Consider the following 11,781-nt stretch of genomic DNA (forward strand, 5'->3'; position numbering starts at 1 on the left):
CCTGACCAGCAGGTCCACCGGCTCTTGGCATGGAAGTCCAGCAAAACAGGACTCAGCACTCGCTGGCCTCTCCCCGAAGTGCAGTGAGTTTGGCTGGAACATGAGTGGTTCAAGTTCCGACATTTTGTTCATCACGGTATTTTTGCAGTTGATTCTGACTTGGGGAGAAAGATTGCATTAAATGTTTGTTTGTTTATTTCGACTACTGAATTCTTACTTGTCCCCTGACATTGTGCAGCTGAGGCAAGCAAGTGCCTCACTGGCTTCCCCTTAGTCCTCTCCCTGGTGGTGATGGAGGGCTGGTGGGAGATGGGGAGTCTGGGAGCGGGGAGGGCGGCCCACAGAGCACCTGAGTGCCTCTGCATGGGAATGCTTCCATTCCAGCTGCTGCCTCTTGGCCAGAGATATGCCTCCAGGTTGGACAAAATGGCATGTTCTAGGTCAGTGACCCTCCCCGGGGGCAAGTTTGCTTCCCAGAGGCCGTTTGGAAAAGTGTGGACACATTTCTGATTGACACGCCTGGGGAAAGGATGATGGGCACCTAGTGGGTAGAGGCCCAGAGATGCTGCTCAACTTTCTGCAAGACGCAGAACGGCTCCCCCTCAGCAAAGAACTCTTTGGTTCCAAATGGGAAGCGCCTAAAGGTTGAGAACCTTGGTGGAGAGGCACCGTCTCAAGCGCCTAGGCTCTGCACAGGCTAAAGGGGAGAAAAAGGAGAGGGAGAAGGAGAGCGACAGAGAGGAAGAGAGTGAAGGAGGGAGGCAGGGAGGGATGGAGGGAGAGTGAGAGGGAGAGCGAGAGAGCGAGAGAGGGAGGTGGTTTTGGAGCCCCAAAGACTAGAGGTCTGAGTGCCCCCCCTTCCTGCATAACCTTGGCAAGCCACTCTCCCTCTCTGAGACTCATTGTTCACCTCTCTGAGGCAGGGCTGACCACCCACTCTCGAGGGACAGGGGTTAGGAAGGTGAGGAGGCAGGGATGTGATGTAGGTGAAGCGCCTGGTCTAGACAAGAGCTCAGCAGGGCTGTGGCTCCCTTTCACCTCCTGGCTCCTCTCCTGAGCTCCCTGGGAGCCTCCACTTCGCTTGCTGGCATGCCGACCAGAGGAAGGCTGTTCTGATGTTAAAGAGTGCTGTTCAGGGCCTCTTCCGGCAGAATCATGCCTGGATCGGAGTCATCTGGAGCTGTCTTGCGCCCACTAGGGGGTTGGGGCAGCTACATGTGGCAGGAGGCAGGCCCCTGGAGTGCCAGCCGAGAGCAGGGCCCACCGGTGAGAGGATTAAGCAAACCTCTTATCAGCTCCACTGCCCACTCCCCAAGCCTGGGGCAATCATCCTGGCCCCTTCTCACTTCCCCAAAAGCCCAGTATAAGGGCTGCCTCTGGGGTCCAGCGGCCAGAGGCACTGAGTGTGAGGGCTTCAGACTCTGGAGAGGTAAGTGCTCCCTCTGCTGCCCAGGGAGGACGGGCCCAGGGCTGGGAGGATGCCACAGCCTATAGAGAAAACACCTAGGAAGCTTGTCCTTAGGACCCGAATGGTCACTGCCCTTCCCCTTCTTCCCCTGTGTCAGTGAAACTGGCCTTGATGGTGCGCAGCCGTGTTTCCGCAGGGGCAACTGCTCTGCGGCCATCTTTCCTGCGAGCAGTGATGGAGCTCTCAGGAAAAAGGGACTTCAGTTCTTGAGCTGATAACCCGCCTGGTCTGTTCACTGGGGGAGAAGGAAGCGCTCCAGCTTGCCCTTTAACCGACCTGTTAAGCAAAAAGTGCCTCTCTGCCGTGTGCCAGGGGCTGTGCAAACACACAGGACATCGCCAAGGAGGGCAGGTGAAGCTGTCTTCCCTGTCCCAAGACTCTGTGGATATGAAAGGCCTCCTGCTCCTGCCCCTTCTGCTGCTGGGGACAGTTTCGGCTCTTTATCTGGGTAAGTCCTTCCCTCCCTTTCTCATCCATCTTCCTCGTTTCTCTTCTCTCCCCCTGCGACTTCTTTTGCTCTTGGGGCCAGGGCCACAGCCTCCCCTCTTCAGGTGACCCAGCCCGTCTCTAGTGAGATTTCTCCTGGACCCCCAGAAGTGTGACCTGAGCTTTCCTTCGGGGCTCCTTTGCGAGGGGAAATGCCCATGTGTGAAGAGGAAGGACTTCCCACAGGCGCTTCCTCCCCCTCCCCCACCGCAAATACACACACACACACACACAGGTGGTGTCAGGCAGCATCAGCTTCGCACGCATGCAGCTGTCCATGTACTGCAAGAGTTCTGGTGTCTCCCAAGGCCAGGGCGATTCCTCCAGGCTTGGTTCTAGATGGCATTCTAGGAAGGCTGAGTGGGGCCACTGGAGCTGTCCGTGGTCCTGGAAGAAGGGGGACCCGGGCCTGAGGGCAGCTTACCTCTTCTTCCCAGAGAATGATGCTCCCTATCAGGGCAGAGGAGAGACTCAAGCAGACCTGAGGCAGGATCTGGAAGGCTCAGGAGAACAGGAGCGAGAGCTGGCCCTGAATGATGAAGTGCCTGAGTCAGAGGGAGAGGCCAGGGCTCCCAGCTCTCAAGATGCCTTTGTGGATGAGGAGGCCATGGAGTCAGACCAAGCTGCCCTAGATGAGAATGTGGAGTGTCCCAGGGAAGAGGACAGTGTTCAAATGCAGGCGAGCACTGGGGGCCTGACCCACTTCTACTTGTTGGTCAGGAGCCCAAGGACATTTAAGCAAGCTCAGGTAAGTGGCATGGAGGCTACTATGTGGGAGGCAGAGGGAGAAGAGAGTGGATTCATCCTTCTGTTCCCTATCCTTTAGACCAAGGACATTTGGGAAAGCTCAGGTGAGTGGCAGGGGAGCCAGGGGGAGGAGAAGAGAGTGGATTCAACCTTCAGTTCTCTATCTATATAGAGCAGTGGTTCTCCAAGCCTAGAATGTATGCATCAGCCTCTCCTAGAAGTCTTATTCAAACACAGGTCTCTGGGGAGTTCCTTGGTAGCCTAGAAGTTAGGGATTTGCCTTGTTACTCATATGGCTCAGGTTACTGCTGTGGCTCAGGCTTGATCCTTGGCCAAAAACTTCCACATGCCACAGGTATGGCCAATGCCCCAACCCCCAAAAAGCCCTTCACAGATTCCTGGCCTGTGAACTCTCAGTTTCTGGTTGAGTAAGTCCAAGGCTTAAGAAGTTGCATTTTTACCCAATTCCCAGGTATTGATAATTCCGGCCTGGCAACTGCACTTTGAGAAGCACTGGTTTAGTTCGATAAAGGGTTTTGGCGTAAGATATACTTGTACCAAGTCCTGGCTCCACCTGCCATTGGCTATTTTACCTGGGCAGGTCACTTCGCCCCTCAGGGCTGTTGTGTTTTCATGTCAATGGAAATGTATGGTACCACCTCTTAGAGATGTGGTGAGGATTAAATAATACTTGGCATGTATTGTTGTGAAAAAAGAGTTAATTTTCCACCTCGTCTCCTCTCTCTGTAGAATGTCTGCAGCAGGTGTTACCGAGGGAACTTGGCCTCCATCCACAATTACAAGATAAACTCTTTCATCCAGAATGCGATCTATTTGCGCAACCAAGCACAGGTCTGGATTGGAGGCTTCCTAGGGCCCTTGGTAAGTGAGGGGCTGACTCCCAGGTACAGGGTAGTCTTTCTGACTGCCCCCAATGGAACACTGGCTGGCTTCAGGCCTCATTCTGGCGCCTGAAGTGGCCTTCGAGTGGCGCACAGTGCCGTGCTCTAGCTGGCTAGCCCTGGCTTAGGAGAACTGACAACTGAGGGCTTCTCTTCCCAACTCCATGTTCAGGGATGACATGCTTGTAGCCTGAAATCGGCCCCGCTGGATGTACTTGCACAAAGGGAATGGGCAGTTGTTACAAATCAGGTTTCTTCCCTCCCGGTGCCTCTCTCCCTCCCCCGGGGCTGGTTGTTAAATGATTACCAGCACATCCCTGGAGTGAGGAGATAAATCCCATCTCCAGCTCGGTCTCTTACTAGCCGAAGGACTTCCTCCAAGTTTCCGTTTCCTCATCTCTCAAGTGGGGTCCTTCTCTCGGAGTGGCCCTGGGACTGTGGATGAGTAAGTGCCGTCATATTTGCCACTCAAGTGTGTTGCCTGGGCCAGCAATATGGACATCGCCTGGGAGCTTCTTGGAAATGCACAATGCTGGGTCCTTTGGAATCAGAATCTGCACTGGAACGAGATCCCTAGGAGATCTGTTTGTGCAGTTTAACCTGTGGGAAGGCTGCAAGTGATGCTTTGTCTGCCATTGTCATTGCCTACAAGCCCTCAGGGGTGCATCTCTAAGGTACCTGGCTCCTAGCCAGGTGGGCAGTGAGAGGAGATTACAGTGCCAGAAAGGGAAACTGCGTGTGCTTTCCCTGGAGCCCCAGAATCTGCCTGTCTTCCCACACACCACCCTCTGACCCAGCCTATCTCTTCTTCAGACCCGGTACAGGAGATTTCAGTGGAGTGATGGGAGTCACTGGAATTTTCAATTCTGGGCCCCAGGGCAGCCTAGGAATGGGAGTGGTCACTGCGTGTCCATGACTGCCAGAGGTGAGTGGGTCTGGGCAGCAGTCCAGGGGAAGGGGTGGCAAGGTGGACTCCCACACATATGAGCCTTTGAGCTGCCTGAACACACCTCCACAAACCCATGCCCTTCTTTCACCTGGAGAAACAACGTCCTGTTTGTGAGAAGGGCTGAGATGTCAGGATGCCTCAGAGCAAAATCAGGTGATGGGGTGCCCTGGGCAGGGGCTAGTTGGGGCACAGAGCTAGGCCTGGGGCCTGGGCACTCCTTTCCCTCCTTGGAGATGATGGTGACAAAGGAGTGAGTCTGGGAGAGATGGGCGAAACAGATGTGAGTGTAAGGTAGGGCTGAGGGAGGAGGAACAGTTGTGGGAATTAGGGATGGCGGACAGATGACTGGACCAGCACGGCTGCCAGTTGTAAGGGAGCGGACTTGGTACAGTGGCTAAGACCATATGGGCTGGAGTCAGAATGCGGCCATTGACGTCCCGGCTCTGCCACTTGCCGGCTGAGATACAGGCAAGGTATCACACCCACCAAGCCTCAGCTTCCTCATCTGTGAAATGGGAGTGATGAGAGCACCGACCTCTGGGAGGCATGGGGAGGATGAAGCCATCCTCCATGGAAAGCTCTTAGTGCGTTGCCTCTGCCAGGGAAGAGATGGACAGACGTTGGCTGAGGGGTGTGGGAGTCAGGCTGTCAGATCCGGAGGACCACAGGCAGAGCCGACTTAGGAGGTGCCTGTGGAGGGAAGGAGGGGGCACAGGCCACTCCCAAGTAGCTGACATCCCTGACAGCACTGTGCTCTCCACCGCTAGGAGGTCGCTGGCGACTAATTTCATGCCTAAAGAGTCTGCCCTTCGTCTGCTCTATCTAAGCCATAGGCAAGGAGCCCCTGCCTTGGAGCCGCTCGCTCCCTCGACGCCCTCCTGGATGCCCCCACCCACTCCTGTGCCCCAGCCAAGCCGATTAATAAAGCCAGACTTCCCACAGCATTCCCCGACCCTTGTTTCTTCTTCGTGCGCTTTGCAGGACTCCTCTGGGTTGGAAAACCCTCGAAGCACGCCCTCCTGCTTCGTGGGGGGTGGGGGTGGGGGGTGGGCTCTGAGGAAAGTAAAAGACCTCTGAGGCCAGCGCCAGCGGGATTGAGGGGGGACGGGGTGGCGCGTTGGGATGGTTTCCTGCAGCGCCACCCCGGGGCGGAGCGTGGACTAGGCGGCGGTCTCCCTGCGGAAGGCCCTCCCTCATGCCTCCAGGGGAGCAGCGCCTTTGGTGAGGGCATGGGGCACTGGCCCTCCAGTTTCGCTGGGTCTCAGGAAGGGATGCTGGGTGGGGTGGGAGGTGGGCGGTTTTACCAAAAGGCGGCGATATTGCTGATTCAAGAGTTGGGTGGCGCAGGGAGGTCCCCCCTGCGGTAATGGCTGGGAGGGAGGAGAAAGGAGCCTCCAGGGGCAGCTGGCTTCTCTGGCCCTGGGTCTTCCTCCCCTCTGATGGTGGCCCCTAGTTCCCATTCTCCTCCCAGCCACCTGTGGGTGAGTGGAAAGGCCCCAACGTCCTCTGAGCTGGGCTCCCTAGTCCATTCCCAGGAGGGTGGCTGCCCCAGCCCCAGCCCCAGCCCCAGCCCAACCCCCCGCCTCCCTCCCTAGAGGGACCACATTCTCAGGAGGGAGCTGCCCCCCCCCGCCCCCTTCCGCCCCCCCGCCCCCTTCCGCCCCCCCTCTTCCCCCCCCCCCCCTCCCCGCGCTCCCTGTCCCTCACCCCTGTACCTTGAGGCCAAATCCAGGGCCTCTGGTAGCCATGGGGCTGCAGTCCTGGTGCTACAGCCCCAGGCTTCTCCCACCTTCTCCGACCCCAGGGACGTGGAGAGAGAGCTGTTGCTGCTCTTGACTTTGTCCCAGCCTGGGCTCTATCTGGTCAGGGTCTGAGCTGGATGACGTGGGAGGCTCAGACTTGAAACTGGGTATTCAGCGGGCAGAGAGGCCTGGGTGACTTCTTGGGAAATGGGACCTGTATTTCTGGGTGGACGTGTATCTTGGTGTGTACCTGAGTCCGTCTTTGTAAGCCTGTGCATACCGCATGCAGGTGAGTCTGTATTTGTACAAATGCATACATCTGTGTGTGAGTCAGCATGTATTTGCATTGTTCGTGTGAACACTTTTTTTTTTTTTTTGTCTTTTTGCTATTTCCTGGGCCGCTCCCGCGGCATATGGAGGTTCCCAGGCTAGGGGTCGAATCGGAGCTGCAGCCACCGGCCTACGCCAGAGCCACAGCAACGCGGGATCCGAGCCGCGTCTGCAACCTACACCACAGCTCAGGGCAACGCCGGATCGTTAACCCACTGAGCAAGGGCAGGGACCGAACCCGCCACCTCATGGTTCCTAGTCAGATTGGTTAACCACTGCGCCACGACGGGAACTCCCACTTTTTGTTTTAATAGCAGTATCTGTGGCATATGGAAGTTCCCAGGCCAGGAGTCTAACAGGAGTTGCAGCTACCAGCCTGCACCACAGCCACAGCCATGTCAGCTCTGAGCCAAGTCTGCAACCTACACTGCAGCTCAAGGCAACACTACATCCTCTAACCCGCTGAGCAAGGCCAGGGATGGAACCTGCATCCTGGTGGATACTAGTTGGGTTTTTATCTGTGGAATGTAACATAATGTCTTTTCCATCAAAGGAAATCTTATTTACTTCATTTTGTTCTGGTTTAGGCTGAAACGCCTTCCTGGGATGCGCCCCCCCCCCCCCCCAGTAGCAATTCGTTTCAAATTAGCCAACTGAGAAAAATGTGCCCCCTGCCCTACCAATGGGAAGGGGACAGGTACATCAACTGTGTTATGGATAATAGGGAGGGCCTTTTCTTCCTTGTCCTTGCTTTTTGGGTACTTGGGCCCTTCTGCAGAAGTAAAGAGCCTTGCTGAGATCTCCCTGTGTTCACGTGTCTCGTTTTCCAACATTGACGATCCAAGCCATCTCCCCAACAGAACCCACCGAGACACAATGGGAACGCCATAGATTTTTTTTTTCTTTTCCTGTTCCTGTTCCGGCCACACCGTGGCATAAGGAGTTTAGGCCAGGTTTCAGATCTGCGCTGCAGTTATGACCTAAGCTGCAGGTGTAGCAACACTGCTTAACCCACTGTGCCATGTTGGGGATTAAACCTGTGTTCAAGCACTCCCAAGGCTCCATCGATCCTATTGTGCCACAGTGGGAACTCCAAATCTTTTTTTTGTTTGTTTTGTTTTGTTCTTTTCAGGGCCACACCTGCGGTATGTGGAGGTTCCCAGGCTAGGGTCAAGTCTGAGCTGAAGCTGCTGGCATAGACCACAGCCAGCTGCGTCTGTGACCAACACCACAGCTCATGCAATGCTGGATCCTTAACCCAGTATGCCAGGCTGGGGATCAAACCTGGGTCCTCATAGATACAAGTCAGATTCCTTTCCACTGATCCACGATGAGAGCTCATTTTTTTTTTTTTTGGTCTTTTTATGGTCACACATGTGACATAAGGAAGTTCCCAGGTGGGGTTGAATAGGAGCTGTGCTGAGGCTTACTCCACAGTCACAGCAATGCCAGGTCTGAGCCACATCCAGGACCCATGCTGCAGCTTGCAGCAACACCAGATCCTTAACCCACTGAGAGAGGCCAGGGTTGGAGCCTGCATCCTCGTGGATACTACTTGGGTTCTTAACCTGCTGAGCCACAACAGGAAGTTGTACATTTTCTCCATCTCTGCGCATGGATGTGCCTGTATGTGTGTCCATTTTTGAGGGTGTGTATCTGGGTAGCTTTGTTCCTGATACACCCGAATCTGTGTCCACATGCATATGTGCATGCCTCTGTGTCTTTGGCCAGTGTGTTCGGGAGTGTGAACGCATGTCAGTGTGTGTCTGAGCACACGCGTGTGCAGGTCTTCGTTTGCGTGTGTACATGGCTGTGTATCCGAACAGCCACGTGACTAAGAGGTGGAGATTCAAGCTTTGCCAGATGCGCTTTGTTGCTAAAGGTGCTGGAATTGCTGGAACAGGAGAGGTTTGGAGAAGCCCAGGGGAAATGGCTGGTGATGAAGCAGGAGGGATGAACACGAGCGGGCCTCTGGCAACGAGAGCATGGGCCTTGGCACGGCCCTGAACCTCACCAGCGCTGGGCCCCAGGGCCTGCCTCTAGGTGAAGAGGCTTGTCCTCAGTAGAGGGGTCTGTGCCTCTGCCTTGGATGGAGACTGGTCCAGAAAGCTCCCGATCACTGCCTGTCAGTCTCCCAAGGGCATGGAAGGGGTGCTGGTTGGGGTCAGGGCTCCCCCCAGGTCCCTGCATCCTGTACTGCATCAGGCTAATTCTTGATGCTGTATTTCTTTCTTTCTTTTTTTTTGGTCTTTTTAGGGCCACACTAGTGGCACATGGAGGTTCCCAGTCTAGAGGTTGAATCAGAGCTATAGCTGCCGGACTATGCCACAGCCACAGCAATGTGGGATCCAAGCCGGGTCTACCAGCTACACCACAGCTCCCATCAATGCCGGATCCTTAACGACTGAGCAAGGCCAGGGAATTGAACCAGTGTCCTCATGGATACTAGTAGGTTTCGTTAACCACTGAGCTACGATGGGAACACCAGCAGGCTAAGTTTTTTTTGCTTGTTTTTTTTTTTGCTTTTTTTTTTGTCTTTTCAGGGCCACACCTGTGGCATATGGATGTTCCCAGGCTAGGGGTCTAATCAGAGCTGTAGCCACTGGCCTACACCACAGCTCACGGCAACGCCAGATCCTTAACCCACTGAGAGAGGCCAGGGATCCAACCCACAAACTTATGGTTCCTAGTCGGATTAGTTTCTGCTTTACCATGGCAGGAACTCCTTGACACTGTAATTCTTAAAGCATCAGGAGCAGTGGGAGTGGGGGTAGGGAGGATGCGCTCCGCATAGGTGGCTCTGAGACTGGTACTTTGAATGGCAAGCTTCCTCTTATCAGCCTCTACTTATCTCCTTCCTGGGGAGTGGGCTCTAGCCATTGCCAGTATTCCAGTATACTGCCAGCCAAGGCCAGAGGTAGAAGGAGGGAGGAGAGTGGTGGGTGGGGAGGGTGCCTAGACCCTTCCAGACTGAAGCTTGCTTGACGCAGGCCACAGTAAATTAGATGTCCTTTAACTATCCAGCACAGCCTCAACTTCAACCATTATATATTCATTCCTTTGGCTGTTTAAGGCCTTTCAGTTTTGAAGTCCTTGATTAAAGAGCACCTATTCTTAGGAGAAGAAACTCTTGAGTGTGCTATCTCTTAATACCTCTGGGAGATTCACTGGTAACCTGCTGAGAACAAGGTTTTGTGAGAAGGCACACAGAAGGGAAAAATGTGTGTAACTGTTAGTGGGCATGGGTGGGGAAAGTGGAGAAGAAAAGCTATTAAAATGGAGATAATGAAGCAGAGAGTGCTGTGTTCGCCTTTTTCTCTTCCTGGGACCTTGGAAGACTACATTCTTCAGTATTTCTTCTAGGAAAGTTGGGCTCTGCAGCTCCATCCTCAGTCTGGCCAGTGCAATGTGGTTGGAAGTGACAGAAGCCCCATCCGGGCCCAGGCTTTCAATGGTCCCCGTGTTCCTCCAGTTCTCACGTTTCTTGCCACAGTGATCTGGGAGGCCGTGTGTGTCTCAGGTGGCCTAGCTGCCAGGTGGAGGGGGCTGTCCAGCCTCCTTTCTTATATTATATCCTGAGATTTTGCAGTTTACTTGTTACCGAGGCAAAACCTGGCTTAGCTGAACACCTATGGAAAAGAAGGTGCCAACAAACTTAGTTTTCCCCAGGCCCTTGTGGCACAGAAGTCAAGATCCCAGAACATTCCTGTGATCCTACCCTCAGCCCAGCCTCCTGAGAGCTGGATTCACTGGGGATGCCTGTGGGACTCCTGGTTGGCCAATCCAGGACTGCTTCCCTCAGGTGTCTACTGGTCACGTCACCCCTAGGCTGCCCCTGGGGAAGTGTTACCATTCCATCCTAAGGATGGGGTGGGGGGTGAAGGCTGAGCAGGGAAAGGGGTGATGGGCCTGGTGTGGGGGAATCTTACTGCCCCTCCCCCTGGGGTGGGGGATCACTGGGGTGGGCCTTTGCAAGTGCCTACAGCTTGGTCCTCCCAAACTACTCCCCAGGCTGCCCCTACCCCATTTCCCGCACCTTCTATAGAGGGGCCAGCCTCCACAAAGAGTCAAACTTGTTTCTGCTAAGGCCTCATGATCAGGCCTGTGCTCCAACCTTTCCAGAACATTTACTGGGAAGCAAGTGAGAAGTGAAATGTATAGGGAGTTCCTGCTAAGGATCTGGCATTGCTGTGAGCTGTGGTATAGGTTGTAGATGTGGCTCAGATCTAGAGTTGCTGTGGCTGTAGCTCTGATTCGACCCCTAGCCTGGGAACTTCCATATGCCTCGGTGCAGCCCTAAAAAGGAAAAAAAAAAAAAAAAAAAGAAGAAGTTGACTGTATACTCCAGGGCCCACCGAAGTCCCTTCTAATACCTAATTCTGTACCATTTGTAAAAAGAAGACCCATATTGTATATGCTTCAGGCTTCAGAAACCTGGATCTGCTCCTGAGCTCTACCCTGGTGAGATTCCTGGGTCTCCACTGTGGAAAAGCCTAGAAATGGGAGGGGGTGTCGGGAGCAAAGGGAAGCAAGTGGGCTTGTCTTGCTCAACAGCCTTTGCAGCCGCCTGCTCCCACCTCCTTTCCTGAGCAGCAGGACACCTGGGTCTCTTTGGGCCCGTAACTGTATGAGCTCCAGACAAGTCACTTTCCCTCTCTGGCCTCAGTGTGCTCTTCCATAAGCAAGAGAATCAGACAAGATGGTTCCTAAAACCCTTTTAGTTTCTGACATTAGAAGACCGACCATCTCATTAGGGGCCCCACGGGGAAAGCCCTGCTGAACTCCTGCTGGCAGGGTGCAGGGTGTTGGGTCTTACTGGACCTTTTCATCATTGTGTTCCCAGGTCCGGGAATCCCATCCCACTCTGTGAGGGGGGCGGGGGGGGGGCGTGTCCTACACAGCTGTGCAGTGAGGGGCCCAGATGTGTGTGGGCACGTGGGGGTCCCAGAGAAAGCAAGAATGGCCCCTGCTCTGGCTTGGGCTGAGGGAAGGAAAAATTCACTGACAGTTACGCCTCCTGTTTCCTTCTGAATTGGGGACCCCACTCTAGTCTGAGAAGAGTGTTGCCCTGCACTGGGGTCTGGCTGGTTGCCCCTAAAATGGGACCTGCCGCATTCCTGGGGATGGGCTGGGGCTTACTTTACGAAGCCGACCCCA

General features: G+C 54.6%; 1 protein-coding gene across 1 annotated transcript; it reads left to right on the forward strand.

Moving 5' to 3' along the window:
* Positions 1-1,380: 1,380 nt before the first annotated feature.
* LOC125125156 (proteoglycan 3-like) lies at positions 1,381-5,496 on the forward strand. The gene is made up of 6 exons (XM_047775701.1): positions 1,381-1,429; positions 1,781-1,916; positions 2,392-2,702; positions 3,452-3,583; positions 4,417-4,528; positions 5,320-5,496. Exons 2-6 carry the CDS (start codon positions 1,856-1,858, stop codon positions 5,376-5,378), a joined length of 675 nt encoding a protein of 224 aa, XP_047631657.1. The 5' UTR covers positions 1,381-1,429; positions 1,781-1,855; the 3' UTR covers positions 5,379-5,496.
* The last annotated feature ends 6,285 nt before the right edge of the window (positions 5,497-11,781 follow it).

The sequence above is a fragment of the Phacochoerus africanus genome, chromosome 4, assembly GCF_016906955.1.
Source record: "Phacochoerus africanus isolate WHEZ1 chromosome 4, ROS_Pafr_v1, whole genome shotgun sequence".
Lineage (NCBI taxonomy): Eukaryota > Metazoa > Chordata > Mammalia > Artiodactyla > Suidae > Phacochoerus > Phacochoerus africanus.